Genomic DNA, 17,500 nt, shown 5'->3' with positions numbered 1-17,500 from the left:
AAGTGCATCTATCCATCATAAAAGTGCATCTATCCATCATAAAAGTGCATCTATCCATCATAAAAGTGCATCTGTCCATCATAAAAGTGCATCTATCCATCATAAAAGTGCATCTATCCATCATAAAAGTGCATCTATCCATCATAAAAGTGCATCTGTCCATCATAAAAGTGCATCTATCCATCATAAAAGTGCATCTATCCATCATAAAGGTGCATCTATCCATCATAAAAGTGCATCTATCCATCATAAAAGTGCATCTGTCCATCATAAAAGTGCATCTATCCATCATAAAAGTGCATCTATCCATCATAAAAGTGCATCTATCCATCATAAAAGTGCATCTGTCCATCATAAAAGTGCATCTATCCATCATAAAAGTGCATCTATCCATCATAAAAGTGCATCTATCCATCATAAAATTGCATCTATCCATCAAAAAAGTGCATCTATCCATCATAAAAGTGCATCTATCCATCATAAAAGTGCATCTGTCCATCATAAAAGTGCATCTATCCATCAAAAAAGTGCATCTATCCATCATAAAAGTGCATCTATCCATCATAAAAGTGCATCTGTCCATCATAAAAGTGCATCTATCCATCATAAAAGTGCATCTATCCATCATAAAAGTGCATCTATCCATCATAAAAGTGCATCTATCCATCATAAAAGTGCATCTGTCCATCATAAAAGTGCATCTATCCATCATAAAAGTGCATCTATCCATCATAAAAGTGCATCTGTCCATCATAAAAGTGCATCTATCCATCATAAAAGTGCATCTGTCCATCATAAAAGTGCATCTATCCATCATAAAAGTGCATCTGTCCATCATAAAAGTGCATCTGTCCATCATAAAAGTGCATCTATCCATCATAAAAGTGCATCTATCCATCATAAAAGTGCATCTGTCCATCATAAAAGTGCATCTATCCATCATAAAAGTGCATCTATCCATCATAAAAGTGCATCTATCCATCATAAAAGTGCTGGTCACGTGTTTTCTAACCCTTGATGAAGCATGATGGGATTGATGTGCTGATGACGCTCTTGTGTTTCAGTCCGTGTCCGGAGCAGGGGATGGGGGACGAGTTCAACCTCATGGACCATTCGGACCTGTACATCCTGGACTTCAGTGAGTGTGTGTGTGTGTGTGTGTGTGTGTGTTGCAGTGCTGAAGATTAACCCTCGCTGTACTTAAGCTAAATAAAAACAGCTTGAAATATGACAAATGATCAACACATTCATGAGTCATGCAGAGGTTACGGCGTGTAACAATAGATTGATCTTACATTAGGAGGTTATAATGTATCAAACAGAACCATAAACAAGGACAAAAACAATATTTTTAAGAGGCACCTTTATTTCGACACTCTTCAGGTATCGTCCGTCCGCACATTACTGCCAAAGCGTGCATTTCTCGAAAACTGTCAAACACATTTTAACAGCTTTATTTTGTAACATACTTTATTTTTCCTAAATTAATGTATTTTTCTAATTTTACACTATTGTAATATTCATTTAATTATTTATTTATAGAGCACATTTAATGTAACAGCTGTTGCCCAAAGTGCTTCACAATCACTAAAAACACAAAATTAAGAGTACAGAGAGAGAGAAAAATTATTAAATTATGGATCGATATATCCTTGAATCTAATCTAATGTAATTGCTTGTTTGAGGTATTGGCCAATATCATATCTCTAGCTAAGAGAATCGGTATCAGATCATAGCATGACGAAGCGTCTGATTTACACAGTCGCTGTCTCTCTCTCTCTCACACACACACACACACACGCGCGGTTAGGTGCATCCGGCACCAAATAAAGGCTCTTCCGTTGGCAGAGTCTTCGGATCAGCTCCACAGGAACAGGTGAGATAGAGCAGGGAAGCGCTGACTCTCCTGCAGCGACACACACACACACACACACACACACACACACACACACACGTCAGCGGAAGCACATGTACGGCTGTCCTGAAGAGCTTCTGCTCACGTGGAATCCACTATACTTGATTATTATAAAGCGAACTCCATCACGAGACCGCATCAGTGTCCGCTGTACAGAAGACCAGACCTCATTACTCACAGCAAGGTCTATTCGTGACGTCAGATCCATAATATTACTGAACATTAAGTGTCTAATAAACCCTACTAAAATTAACAACCCCATTAATTCCAAAGATATTGTTTTTAGGTAGAAGTATAATATATGTAGAAGTTTTTTTATTGGCATTTATAGAATCTTTCATTGCACAAAAGGTTCTTCACAGTAAGAATAACATGGTTCTTTAAGAACTGATCACTGAAAGGTTCTTTATGGAATCAGAAATGGTTCTTTTATGGATTCAGTGTGAAAACCCCTCTTGAAGCTTTATTTTTATAAGCAAACGCTTGTAATGCATTATTGAGTTTGTTGCTTTGTTTTTTAGGTCCTAATCTGAAGACTTTATGCAAGTTAGCGGTTATTCAGTACAGTCTGGATCAGTCTGGACTCCCTCATGACATCAGGTGAGAGTCACACGCTCTCTCTCTCTCATACACACACACACACACACTCTCGCACACACACACACACTCTCGCACACACTCTCGCACACACACACTCTCGCACACACACACACACTCTCGCACACACACACACTCACACACACGCATAATTTCTCACACACACTCATGCTTGCTGCTGCTAGTGAATGAGTGTGAAACCAGAGTCAGCGATAACAATCTGCACCTCAACCCTTGACCCTCATCAGCTCTGGGCTCTTGTCAGCAGATCATTGCTTTACTGATCAGGTTACACACACTCACACTCACACACACACACACACACACTCACACAATCGTGATGGAGGGAGAGTGTAAAGACACCTTAATTCTCCATAGCCGCAACAAAGCACAATAAATCAGCCAATTAGTAAAACGAATTATCGCTCTCACCAAAGACAAAATACATTGTGCACGTTGTGTCCAAACACCAGCAGCTACACACACACACACACACACACACGTACAGACACACTCAAACACACTGTATACATCAAACATCCTTATTTTCAATATTGTAATATTCTTCAGTTTATATTGTCTGTGCTCCAGTGAGATGAATCTGACCATGAATATTGTTTATCATTTTGTTAAAAGCACAACATTCTCACTGTTTCTTTGTTGTCAGAACTATGAAACGGTTTCAGTAGTCAGTAGTTTTAATAGTTCAGTAGTTCTACATTTACATTTATTCATTTAGCAGAGGCTTTTATCCAAAGCGACTTACAACTGAGAGCAACAGAAGCAGTGAAACTAACAGTAGGACAACAATATGCAAGTGCTATGACCCTTCCCAGCTTAGTCTAACGCAGTATATATATATATATATTTTTTTTATTATAAATAGATATAGAATAGAAGAGAAAGTGTTAGTATTTATGGATCGAGTGTTGCTGAAAAAGATGCGTCTTCAGCCGTTTCTTGAGAATGGCCACGGACTCGGCCGCTCTGGTTGAGTTGGGCAGATCATTCCTCCAGCAGGAACAGTTAACCCTAACCTAACCTAACCCTAACTCCAGCAGGGAACAGTTAACCCTAACCCAGGCCAGGTGATGGTCCGAGAAAGAGATTCTGTGCCTCTTTGAGATGGCAAGTTTCTGGATGGCACGTACGTCGGGAGCAGAGCCAGTGGTTGTTCTGTAGGCAAACGTCAGCGACTTGAATTTGATGCGAGCGGCTGTTGGCCACCAGTGCAGGTTTGTGAGGAGAGTGACGTGCGTCTCTTCGTCTCGATAAACACACTCTAGCTGCAGCATCTGGATCAGTTGCACAGGTTTGACAGATGCTGGAAGGAGAGAGCATTACAATAATCCGGTCTGGAGAGAACAAGAGCTTGGAGAAGGAGTTGTGTAGCTCTGATAGGAAGGGCCTGATCCTCCTAATGTTGTATAAGGCAATTCTCTACAGGACCGGGCAGTTCTAGTAATGTGGTCTGTGAAGTTCAACTGATCATCACTCGCCGCGTTTCCACTGTCGGGCCAGTGCGGGCCAGGGCTTTAAACGGGCCGTGCCGGGCTAATAGCCTCGGGCCAGTAGCACCGGGCCTGCGTTTCCACTGTCAGGCCAGAAGCTCCACAGCGCTTCACTAAAACACGCCTCTCTGGAACAACGTCACACTAACCCATCATTTCACCAACCAATGGAAGTTTTATCAGAAAACTAATCAGAAATAAATCACTGGAAACAGCGTGCATTGCAAAACAAACATGATAAAAGCGACCGTTTGCTGAAATTTGTGTTGTTTACTGAATATTTAAAACCCAAGGATCGATGTTTTACCACAGGTTTACAATAAAAAGTGATATATTGATCATGAATTAATGTGTCAAAATTGCACATCAGTCACACAGAAATAAATTACCATTAGGTTTCACAAAAGAAAGAGGACACGCTTACTTCTTCAGTCGCGTCTGTTTCTGTTTATTTGGTAGGCTAGTTACAGGACATATTTACATCACATTTAGAAAGAAAGATAATTTCTACAAATATATGCTACCAAAAATACGACCTGATGAGCTTTAGCACTTTCTCAACTCCCAGTAGGCTACAGATATTTTCAGTCAGATAAACAGAAAGCTCCCGAAAAAAAAGTTGCTTTATTTTATGATAGTCCGGTATAAAGAGACGAGACGTATGCTACTGACAGATAAAATAAAAACATGATTGTGATAGCCTTTAAGATTGGTCTGATTTCTTCAAGCGTTCACCATGTTTTTTTTACCATGCGGATCTTAGCTACTATATGGTTACTATGGTAATGCAACGCGCATAGTCTTTTGCATCGCGTAGGCCTATACATATTTCTATCTTAAACGGTGATCATAATCCACATCGGATCACAAACAGAAGGCATTCAAACATGAAAGTGAGTTAAATTATTTTAAAAGTATTTAATGCTGACAGAATCATCCGGCGCTGTCGTCTCCAGACTCAGGTAAACCCCGCCTCTGTTCGTAACCACGCCTCTAGCCCGAGCTGGCCCGCTTTGGCCCAAGGTATTCGACGGGCCAGAAATCCTGGCCGTTGGCCCCGAGTAAGCCCCGATCAAGCCCCGGAAGTGACAGTGGAAACGCGACTGGCCCTGGCACGCACTAGCACGGCTCGGCCCTGGCCTGACAGTGGAAACGCGGCTACTCACAACTCCAAGAATCCTGGCTGACCTTGATGGAGTTATGGATGACGAGCCTACAGCTGAATGGAGAAGTTGTGGTGCAGTGTTGGGTTGGCCGAGACCACGAGCAGTTCTGTCTTCGCAAGGTTGAGTTGAAGGTGGTGGTCCTTCATCCAGCCAGAAATGTCTCAGGCTGAGATGTGAGCGGCTCCCGTCGGATCATCCGGCTGGAATGAGAGGTAGAGTTGTGTGTCATCAGCGTAGCAGTGATAGGAAACCCATGTTTCTGAGTGACAGATCCCAGTGATCACATGTAGATGGAGAAGAGAAGCGGTCCCAGCACTGAGCCCTGAGGCACTCCAGTAGCTAGATCAGGGATGGGCAACTTCGGTCCTGGAGGGCCACTGTCCTACAGAGTTTAGCTTCAACCCTAATCAAACACACCTGAACAAGCTAATCAAGCTCTTCAGGATTACTAGAAAGTTACAGGCAGGTGATTTTTTCAGGGTTGGAGCTAAACTCTGCAGGACAGTGGCCCTCCAGGACCGATGTTGCCCATCCCTGAGCTAGATGATAGCACTGATGGGATAAACCATGTTTCTGAGTGACAGATCCCAGTGATCACATGTAGACGGAGAAGAGAAGCGGTCCCAGCACTGAGCCCTGAGGCACTCCAGTGGCTAGTCAGTTCTGTAGTCAGTAGTTTCATGAGTGGTCGAACACATCTGTGGGAAGGTTCTGAGTGTCACACAGATAGAGGACAGTCTGAACTGATACCATAGTCTCTCACTCAATCCCTCTAGCGCAACCAACTGTCTGAAGGCATAGAAACACAACTCTTTTTTCCTCCGATTCCTCGGTTCGAACTGATGATGTCAGTTTCCGCCAAAAAAAAAATTCAGAAATTTCGAGCTCCTCCGAGACCATTGATCAGATTTTCACAAAAGTCAAATCAGATCATCTTCAGACCACGGCAACAATAAGTTATGGAATTCAAGTTGATTCGTCAAACCGATCTGGAATAACGACGAAGATCACGCCAAAGTGGAGTTTTTCATAAAATGCTATATTTTATGAACACATTTGTGTTTCATTGTGTTTTCAGCATAATGCCTAAAAAAACCTAAACTGTTATCGTTTAACGCATCATCAAACTCTCAAATTAAATGACTAGTGTTTCTATTTAAGATTAATCAGGCATTTCGACTTAAATTCTCTGTAATGACTTGTTGTTGCAGTTGCTGTTATGCTGTAATGCTTTATTTAATTCTGCAGTCAGTTTTATTAGTTCGGTAGTCAGAACTATTAGTTTTACTCTTATCTAACATAAAGACAAACAGGCCATAAACAGTAGCAGATGTAGAGATGTGAATGTCTCTGATAATGACTCTGAATCCAGAATCTGAACATGTGATTGTGTGTGTGTGCTGGTGTTTAAGGCCTGTTTCTGAAGGTGTGTGTGTTTAACTGGAGCTGGTGTGTGTGTGTTTAACTGGAGCTGGTGTGTGTGTGTGTAGGAGACGCTCGTCTGATAGTGATGGAGAACACAACTTGTCAAGTGGCGTCTTATCTTAATGAGTCTAACGAGAGCCGGCACACATCCGGCCTCCTGCAGGGACACAAATCCCTTTAGTGTGTGTGTGTGTGTGTGTGTGTGTGTCCTCAGGTGGGAGCTGACGGCCATGACCACGAACAGTAACATCAGTCGGCCCATATTCTCCTCTAACTGTGTGTGTGTGTGTGTGTGTGTGTTCTCAGGTGGGAGCTGACGGCCATGACCACGAACAGTAACATCAGTCGGCCCATATTCTCCTCTAACTGTGTGTGTGTGTGTGTGTGTGTGTCCTCAGGTGGGAGCTGACGGCCATGACCACGAACAGTAACATCAGTCGGCCCATATTCTCCTCTAACTGTGTGTGTGTGTGTGTGTGTGTGTGTGTGTGTGTGTGTGTCCTCAGGTGGGAGCTGACGGCCATGACCACGAACAGTAACATCAGTCGGCCCATATTCTCGTCTCACGGCTGACCCGTGGCGGCTCTTCCCGTGTGGATCCGGATCCCAGTTCTCCGTCGGTCCTGCTGTGGCGAAGGCCTTTTCCCAGTTTGATTCGCCACTGTTGAACTTCTGCGGAGAAACGGACCTTCACGCTTTTAAACCAGTCCAATTATTCATCAGTGTTACAGTGTTTTAATGAGAATCTGGAGTGAAATGAAGGTCATTTAACCTGTAATCTGTCATTTCTCTGCTTGTGTGGTCAGATTGCTGGTTTATATGCAAGACTTTCGTTACGCTCCGCTCATATCAGAGGAGACACACACCGTCCTTATGTTTTCCCACCGTGCTTCTGACAATAGAACATGACTCCACAATCAATAGACAGGAGAATATTCCCTCTGCATGCGTGCGTCCCTCAGGATCCGCACCGTAAAAACTCAACAAAGACACGATGTTGTGAAAGATTACATGTTTTCTCATTTACTCAATGGCAGCGAAAGATGTTTCACATCAGAGCAAATCGGCACGATCTAATAAACACCTCGAGGGTTTTCCAGCAAACGGGGATGAATCTGAATCTGAATCTCTTCCACAAACCCAGCGTTGAAATGACAGTGGATTTCCACACACACATCCATCAGAATGTGGACGGTTCGATTGCTCTCAGTGTTGGTATTGATAGATATGACGGTGCCAAAGCTGAAGCTCATGCTTTATTCCCGTGGGACTTTCCGGCGTCTCGTCCAGTGCCTGATGCTCCTCTGGACACTTCAGATCTTCACAAGCTCTCGAGTCCAAGCACACACAGTTTTAACGGCTTCTGCTCGGACTGGATTTGAAATATGTTTTATTAGAGATTTTATTGTGTTGGAATATCTGACACCAAACTGTCATAATGAATATTGCAACCTGACGAAAACAAGAAGTCCTAAAATCAAATCAAGTGCATTTTCACACTGACGTGTAGCTGACAGACGGGAATCGGTGATGGTTTAGTGACGTGCTGCTTTAAAGAGTCATTCGGATCCACGATGGTGTTGCTAACATGCTAAAGGGGAAATGAAGGAGAGCTTGTGTGTTGTGATCGTGTAAACGCTGCGGTTCGGAGTCTTCCCCTCCGGCTGCTGATGTTTGGAAACGACACATGATTCCTCAGTGGCGGATGAATCTTTTCCACAAGTCACGACTCGATCAATGTTGTAAACGGGTTTTCAATGGAATCTTTTGAATTTCCTAAACAATAAAGTTGATGATAATTTTGCTTGTTGTCTGCTTAAATGTACAGGAATAATACAAGTGTGTCTGTATAAAAAGAGCATTAAGAATTAGTTAAATTTGAACAATTTTGAGATTAAGAAAACTTCTTTTTTAAATGAACACTTATTCCTCTATAATGAAATGAAATTTTTTCTCAGATTCACTTTTTTGAAGTTTACACAGAGATGATGACGTTTTTTCAAAATTTTCAGCGCTCGCCCCTTGGATCCTGTTTCAGAGTGTGTGTTCTGGAGCTCTAACGCTGCTGTGTGCGGATGAACGGCCAGAACACATTAAAGTTTCTGTGTTCAGTAGAGCGGTGTCGTGTTAGCGGCCCCTAAGTTAATCACTAATGATCTTTACAACGGAAGTGAATCAATCAAAACTAACTTTAGCTGGACAATAACTTTATTCTAGAGCTGCTGTAAAGCCTAAACACTCTCTGTGACTGTAATCTCCTGTTATCACTGTAAAGCTGCTGTGGAACCGTCTGTGCTGTTACAGCGCTGGATAGGTGAAGGAGACTTGACTCTTTAGACTTGACAGTTTTAGTTTGGCCTTTTTGCAGGATCATTCTGACAGTTTCTCCCAGGACAGATCCATTCCTCCGTCGGATGTCCAGCACAGGCTCGTCTTCATCTCAGCGGCCCGTCATGATCAGGGTAAGGCTCTCAGTGACGTGTCTCTGCTCTCTCGTTCCAAGCGTGATTGATTTGGCCGATCTCTCGGTGGACGTGACCTTAATGGGCTTCTATTGAGCAGAGGTTGTGAAAGCTAAAGGTTAACAGCGCGAGGAACTGTGATCGGACGAAACACACCTGTTGGCCTCCTCGTTTTCACAGGACGCTTAAACTTGTGCTTCAGCTCGACGCTAATGGCCACGGGTCGTCTGAGCTCAATCTCTCTCTGGGGACGAGCTTCTCCACACCCAAACACAGCATTAAACTCATGTCGTGTCAGTAAAGCTGATGTCGTGTCATGAGCTCGGGTTGTTTTGACCTGAGCGCTCGATGGAGGCCAACGCTCTTCAGATCCAACAACTGACGGATCATTACTCTGGTCCGATCACTCAATCTTTCCATGTATCGTAGCATAGAAATCTGGTTTTCTTTCATTCGAGATTCGTCTAACCCTAAATGGAAAGGAATTTGTTATAATTGAGACGTTGACAAACACACGTAGATGAATATCTGAAGTTCGACGTCACATTCGCTTCAGAACAAGTGCGTTTCGTCCATTAATACTCATACACTGCGAATAAAATCATCTTCTTCCTCAGTGTTTCTGTCTTGTTTTCCAGCACAAATATCGAAACATTCTTAAATCAAGATACATTTACTGGAGAAGAAGCAAAATGTCTGAAGATATTAAGACTTCTGAACAATGTATCAAAATGTACACTAAACCCAGAGCTCGATCAGCGCACACTAAACCCAGAGCTCGATCAGCGCTCACTAAACCCAGAGCTCGATCAGCGCTCACTAAACCCAGAGCTCGATCAGCGCACACTAAACCCAGAGCTCGATCAGCGCTCACTAAACCCAGAGCTCGATCAGCGCTCACTAAACCCAGAGCTCGATCAGCGCACACTAAACCCAGAGCTCGATCAGCACACACTAAACCCAGAGCTCGAACAGCGCTCACTAAACCCAGAGCTCGATCAGCGCTCACTAAACCCAGAGCTCGATCAGCGCACACTAAACCCAGAGCTCGATCAGCGCACACTAAACCCAGAGCTCGATCAGCTCACACTAAACCCAGAGCTCGATCAGCGCACACTAAACCCAGAGCTCGATCAGCGCTCACTAAACCCAGAGCTCGATCAGCGCACACTAAACCCAGAGCTCGATCAGCGCACACTAAACCCAGAGCTCGATCAGCTCACACTAAACCCAGAGCTCGATCAGCGCACACTAAACCCAGAGCTCGATCAGCGCACACTAAACCCAGAGCTCGAACAGCGCACACTAAACCCAGAGCTCGATCAGCACACACTAAACCCAGAGCTCGATCAGCACACACTAAACCCAGAGCTCGAACAGCGCACACTAAACCCAGAGCTCGATCAGCACACACTAAACCCAGAGCTCGATCAGCACACACTAAACCCAGAGCTCGAACAGCGCACACTAAACCCAGAGCTCGATCAGCTCACACTAAACCCAGAGCTCGATCAGCGCACACTAAACCCAGAGCTCGATCAGCTCACCCTAAACCCAGAGCTCGATCAGCGCTCACTAAACCCAGAGCTCGATCAGCGCACACTAAACCCAGAGCTCGATCAGCGCACACTAAACCCAGAGCTCGATCAGCGCTCACTAAACCCAGAGCTCGATCAGCGCTCACTAAACCCAGAGCTCGATCAGCGCACACTAAACCCAGAGCTCGAACAGCGCTCACTAAACCCAGAGCTCGATCAGCGCTCACTAAACCCAGAGCTCGATCAGCGCACACTAAACCCAGAGCTCGATCAGCGCACACTAAACCCAGAGCTCGATCAGCTCACACTAAACCCAGAGCTCGATCAGCGCACACTAAACCCAGAGCTCGATCAGCGCTCACTAAACCCAGAGCTCGATCAGCTCACACTAAACCCAGAGCTCGATCAGCTCACACTAAACCCAGAGCTCGATCAGCGCTCACTAAACCCAGAGCTCGATCAGCGCACACTAAACCCAGAGCTCGATCAGCGCACACTAAACCCAGAGCTCGATCAGCTCACACTAAACCCAGAGCTCGATCAGCGCACACTAAACCCAGAGCTCGATCAGCGCACACTAAACCCAGAGCTCGATCAGCGCACACTAAACCCAGAGCTCGATCAGCTCACACTAAACCCAGAGCTCGATCAGCGCTCACTAAACCCAGAGCTCGATCAGCGCTCACTAAACCCAGAGCTCGATCAGCGCACACTAAACCCAGAGCTCGATCAGCGCTCACTAAACCCAGAGCTCGATCAGCGCACACTAAACCCAGAGCTCGAACAGCGCACACTAAACCCAGAGCTCGATCAGCGCTCACTAAACCCAGAGCTCGATCAGCGCTCACTAAACCCAGAGCTCGATCAGCGCTCACTAAACCCAGAGCTCGATCAGCGCACACTAAACCCAGAGCTCGATCAGCGCACACTAAACCCAGAGCTCGATCAGCGCTCACTAAACCCAGAGCTCGATCAGCTCACACTAAACCCAGAGCTCGATCAGCGCACACTAAACCCAGAGCTCGATCAGCGCACACTAAACCCAGAGCTCGATCAGCGCACACTAAACCCAGAGCTCGATCAGCGCTCACTAAACCCAGAGCTCGATCAGCGCTCACTAAACCCAGAGCTCGATCAGCGCACACTAAACCCAGAGCTCGATCAGCGCACACTAAACCCAGAGCTCGATCAGCGCACACTAAACCCAGAGCTCGATCAGCGCTCACTAAACCCAGAGCTCGATCAGCTCACACTAAACCCAGAGCTCGATCAGCGCACACTAAACCCAGAGCTCGATCAGCGCACACTAAACCCAGAGCTCGATCAGCGCACACTAAACCCAGAGCTCGATCAGCGCTCACTAAACCCAGAGCTCGATCAGCGCACACTAAACCCAGAGCTCGATCAGCGCACACTAAACCCAGAGCTCGATCAGCACACACTAAACCCAGAGCTCGATCAGCGCACACTAAACCCAGAGCTCGATCGGCGCACACTAAACCCAGAGCTCGATCAGCGCACACTAAACCCAGAGCTCGATCAGCGCACACTAAACCCAGAGCTCGATCAGCGCACACTAAACCCAGAGCTCGATCAGCGCACACTAAACCCAGAGCTCGATCAGCGCTCACTAAACCCAGAGCTCGATCAGCTCACACTAAACCCAGAGCTCGATCAGCGCACACTAAACCCAGAGCTCGATCAGCGCACACTAAACCCAGAGCTCGATCAGCGCACACTAAACCCAGAGCTCGATCAGCGCTCACTAAACCCAGAGCTCGATCAGCGCTCACTAAACCCAGAGCTCGATCGGCGCACACTAAACCCAGAGCTCGATCAGCGCACACTAAACCCAGAGCTCGATCCGCGCACACTAAACCCAGAGCTCGATCAGCGCACACTAAACCCAGAGCTCGATCCGCGCACACTAAACCCAGAGCTCGAACAGCGCACACTAAACCCAGAGCTCGATCAGCGCACACTAAACCCAGAGCTCGATCAGCGCACACTAAACCCAGAGCTCGATCAGCGCACACTAAACCCAGAGCTCGAACAGCGCACACTAAACCCAGAGCTCGATCAGCGCTCACTAAACCCAGAGCTCGATCAGCGCTCACTAAACCCAGAGCTCGATCAGCGCTCACTAAACCCAGAGCTCGATCAGCGCACACTAAACCCAGAGCTCGATCAGCGCACACTAAACCCAGAGCTCGATCAGCGCTCACTAAACCCAGAGCTCGATCAGCTCACACTAAACCCAGAGCTCGATCAGCGCACACTAAACCCAGAGCTCGATCAGCGCACACTAAACCCAGAGCTCGATCAGCGCACACTAAACCCAGAGCTCGATCAGCGCTCACTAAACCCAGAGCTCGATCAGCGCTCACTAAACCCAGAGCTCGATCAGCGCACACTAAACCCAGAGCTCGATCAGCGCACACTAAACCCAGAGCTCGATCAGCGCACACTAAACCCAGAGCTCGATCAGCGCTCACTAAACCCAGAGCTCGATCAGCTCACACTAAACCCAGAGCTCGATCAGCGCACACTAAACCCAGAGCTCGATCAGCGCACACTAAACCCAGAGCTCGATCAGCGCACACTAAACCCAGAGCTCGATCAGCGCTCACTAAACCCAGAGCTCGATCAGCGCTCACTAAACCCAGAGCTCGATCGGCGCACACTAAACCCAGAGCTCGATCAGCGCACACTAAACCCAGAGCTCGATCAGCGCACACTAAACCCAGAGCTCGATCAGCGCACACTAAACCCAGAGCTCGATCAGCGCACACTAAACCCAGAGCTCGATCAGCGCTCACTAAACCCAGAGCTCGATCAGCTCACACTAAACCCAGAGCTCGATCAGCGCACACTAAACCCAGAGCTCGATCAGCGCACACTAAACCCAGAGCTCGATCAGCGCACACTAAACCCAGAGCTCGATCAGCGCTCACTAAACCCAGAGCTCGATCAGCGCTCACTAAACCCAGAGCTCGATCGGCGCACACTAAACCCAGAGCTCGATCAGCGCACACTAAACCCAGAGCTCGATCCGCGCACACTAAACCCAGAGCTCGATCAGCGCACACTAAACCCAGAGCTCGATCCGCGCACACTAAACCCAGAGCTCGAACAGCGCACACTAAACCCAGAGCTCGATCAGCGCACACTAAACCCAGAGCTCGATCAGCGCACACTAAACCCAGAGCTCGATCAGCCCACACTAAACCCAGAGCTCGATCAGCGCACACTAAACCCAGAGCTCGATCAGCGCTCACTAAACCCAGAGCTCGATCAGCGCTCACTAAACCCAGAGCTCGATCAGCGCTCACTAAACCCAGAGCTCGATCAGCGCTCACTAAACCCAGAGCTCGATCAGCGCACACTAAACCCAGAGCTCGATCAGCGCTCACTAAACCCAGAGCTCGATCAGCGCACACTAAACCCAGAGCTCGATAAGCACTCACTAAACCCAGAGCTCGATCAGCGCACACTAAACCCAGAGCTCGATCAGCGCTCACTAAACCCAGAGCTCGATCAGCGCACACTAAACCCAGAGCTCGATAAGCGCACACTAAACCCAGAGCTCGATCAGCGCACACTAAACCCAGAGCTCGATCAGCGCTCACTAAACCCAGAGCTCGATCAGCGCTCACTAAACCCAGAGCTCGATCAGCTCACACTAAACCCAGAGCTCGATCAGCGCACACTAAACCCAGAGCTCGATCAGCGCTCACTAAACCCAGAGCTCGATCAGCGCTCACTAAACCCAGAGCTCAATCAGGTCACACTAAACCCAGAGCTCGATCAGCGCACACTAAACCCAGAGCTCGATCAGCGCTCACTAAACCCAGAGCTCGATCAGCGCACACTAAACCCAGAGCTCGATAAGCGCACACTAAACCCAGAGCTCGATCAGCGCACACTAAACCCAGAGCTCGATCAGCGCACACTAAACCCAGAGCTCGATCAGCGCACACTAAACCCAGAGCTCGATCAGCGCACACTAAACCCAGAGCTCGATCAGCTCACACTAAACCCAGAGCTCGATCAGCGCACACTAAACCCAGAGCTCGATCAGCTCACACTAAACCCAGAGCTCGATCAGCGCACACTAAACCCAGAGCTCGATCAGCTCACCCTAAACCCAGAGCTCGATCAGCTCACACTAAACCCAGAGCTCGATCAGCGCACACTAAACCCAGAGCTCGATCAGCGCACACTAAACCCAGAGCTCGATCAGCTCACACTAAACCCAGAGCTCGATCAGCGCACACTAAACCCAGAGCTCGATCAGCGCACACTAAACCCAGAGCTCGATCAGCGCACACTAAACCCAGAGCTCGATCAGCTCACACTAAACCCAGAGCTCGATCAGCGCTCACTAAACCCAGAGCTCGATCAGCGCTCACTAAACCCAGAGCTCGATCAGCGCACACTAAACCCAGAGCTCGATCAGCGCTCACTAAACCCAGAGCTCGATCAGCGCACACTAAACCCAGAGCTCGAACAGCGCACACTAAACCCAGAGCTCGATCAGCGCTCACTAAACCCAGAGCTCGATCAGCGCTCACTAAACCCAGAGCTCGATCAGCGCTCACTAAACCCAGAGCTCGATCAGCGCACACTAAACCCAGAGCTCGATCAGCGCACACTAAACCCAGAGCTCGATCAGCGCTCACTAAACCCAGAGCTCGATCAGCTCACACTAAACCCAGAGCTCGATCAGCGCACACTAAACCCAGAGCTCGATCAGCGCACACTAAACCCAGAGCTCGATCAGCGCACACTAAACCCAGAGCTCGATCAGCGCTCACTAAACCCAGAGCTCGATCAGCGCTCACTAAACCCAGAGCTCGATCAGCGCACACTAAACCCAGAGCTCGATCAGCGCACACTAAACCCAGAGCTCGATCAGCGCACACTAAACCCAGAGCTCGATCAGCGCTCACTAAACCCAGAGCTCGATCAGCTCACACTAAACCCAGAGCTCGATCAGCGCACACTAAACCCAGAGCTCGATCAGCGCACACTAAACCCAGAGCTCGATCAGCGCACACTAAACCCAGAGCTCGATCAGCGCTCACTAAACCCAGAGCTCGATCAGCGCTCACTAAACCCAGAGCTCTATCGGCGCACACTAAACCCAGAGCTCGATCAGCGCACACTAAACCCAGAGCTCGATCGGCGCACACTAAACCCAGAGCTCGATCAGCGCACACTAAACCCAGAGCTCGATCAGCGCACACTAAACCCAGAGCTCGATCAGCGCTCACTAAACCCAGAGCTCGATCAGCTCACACTAAACCCAGAGCTCGATCAGCGCACACTAAACCCAGAGCTCGATCAGCGCACACTAAACCCAGAGCTCGATCAGCGCACACTAAACCCAGAGCTCGATCAGCGCTCACTAAACCCAGAGCTCGATCAGCGCTCACTAAACCCAGAGCTCGATCGGCGCACACTAAACCCAGAGCTCGATCAGCGCACACTAAACCCAGAGCTCGATCCGCGCACACTAAACCCAGAGCTCGATCAGCGCACACTAAACCCAGAGCTCGATCCGCGCACACTAAACCCAGAGCTCGAACAGCGCACACTAAACCCAGAGCTCGATCAGCGCACACTAAACCCAGAGCTCGATCAGCGCACACTAAACCCAGAGCTCGATCAGCCCACACTAAACCCAGAGCTCGATCAGCGCACACTAAACCCAGAGCTCGATCAGCGCTCACTAAACCCAGAGCTCGATCAGCGCTCACTAAACCCAGAGCTCGATCAGCGCTCACTAAACCCAGAGCTCGATCAGCGCTCACTAAACCCAGAGCTCGATCAGCGCTCACTAAACCCAGAGCTTGATCAGCGCACACTAAACCCAGAGCTCGATTAGCGCTCACTAAACCCAGAGCTCGATCAGCGCACACTAAACCCAGAGCTCGATAAGCACTCACTAAACCCAGAGCTCGATCAGCGCTCACTAAACCCAGAGCTCGATAAGCGCACACTAAACCCAGAGCTCGATCAGCGCACACTAAACCCAGAGCTCGATCAGCGCACACTAAACCCAGAGCTCGATCAGCGCTCACTAAACCCAGAGCTCGATCAGCGCACACTAAACCCAGAGCTCGATCAGCGCACACTAAACCCAGAGCTCGATCAGCGCACACTAAACCCAGAGCTCGATCAGCACACACTAAACCCAGAGCTCGATCAGCGCACACTAAACCCAGAGCTCGATCAGCGCTCACTAAACCCAGAGCTCGATCAGCGCACACTAAACCCAGAGCTCGATCAGCGCACACTAAACCCAGAGCTCGATCAGCGCACACTAAACCCAGAGCTCGATCAGCGCTCACTAAACCCAGAGCTCGATCAGCGCACACTAAACCCAGAGCTCGATCAGCGCACACTAAACCCAGAGCTCGATCAGCTCACACTAAACCCAGAGCTCGATCAGCGCACACTAAACCCAGAGCTCGATCAGCACACACTAAACCCAGAGCTCGATCAGCGCACACTAAACCCAGAGCTCGATCAGCGCTCACTAAACCCAGAGCTCGATCAGCGCACACTAAACCCAGAGCTCGATCAGCGCACACTAAACCCAGAGCTCGATCAGCGCTCACTAAACCCAGAGCTCGATCAGCGCACACTAAACCCAGAGCTCGATCAGCGCACACTAAACCCAGAGCTCGATCAGCGCACACTAAACCCAGAGCTCGATCAGCGCTCACTAAACCCAGAGCTCGATCAGCGCTCACTAAACCCAGAGCTCGATCAGCGCACACTAAACCCAGAGCTCGATCAGCACACACTAAACCCAGAGCTCGATCAGCGCACACTAAACCCAGAGCTCGATCAGCGCACACTAAACCCAGAGCTCGAT

General features: G+C 48.2%; 1 protein-coding gene across 2 annotated transcripts in view; it reads left to right on the top strand.

The window, feature by feature from the left end:
* Positions 1 to 8,417, top strand: part of klhdc3 (kelch domain containing 3) — a 51,258-nt gene extending 42,841 nt beyond the window's left edge. The window contains exons 8-10 of one of the 2 annotated variants that reach the window (XM_056238790.1): positions 1,065 to 1,138; positions 2,437 to 2,515; positions 7,121 to 8,417. In XM_056238790.1, the coding sequence (XP_056094765.1) occupies positions 1,065 to 1,138; positions 2,437 to 2,515; positions 7,121 to 7,187 (220 nt within the window). In that variant the 3' untranslated portion in view covers positions 7,188 to 8,417. Of the gene's footprint in view, positions 1 to 1,064; positions 1,139 to 2,436; positions 2,516 to 6,920; positions 7,039 to 7,120 lie in introns of those variants that run through there. The other variant, XM_056238789.1, reaches the window with a different exon arrangement.
* The last annotated feature ends 9,083 nt before the right edge of the window (positions 8,418 to 17,500 follow it).

The sequence above is a fragment of the Rhinichthys klamathensis genome, unplaced genomic scaffold (assembly GCF_029890125.1).
Source record: "Rhinichthys klamathensis goyatoka isolate OS25496 unplaced genomic scaffold, OSU_Roscu_1.1 h1tg000543l_1, whole genome shotgun sequence".
Classification (NCBI taxonomy): Eukaryota; Metazoa; Chordata; class Actinopteri; order Cypriniformes; family Leuciscidae; genus Rhinichthys; species Rhinichthys klamathensis.
This window is presented reverse-complemented; position numbering and strand designations above follow the sequence as displayed.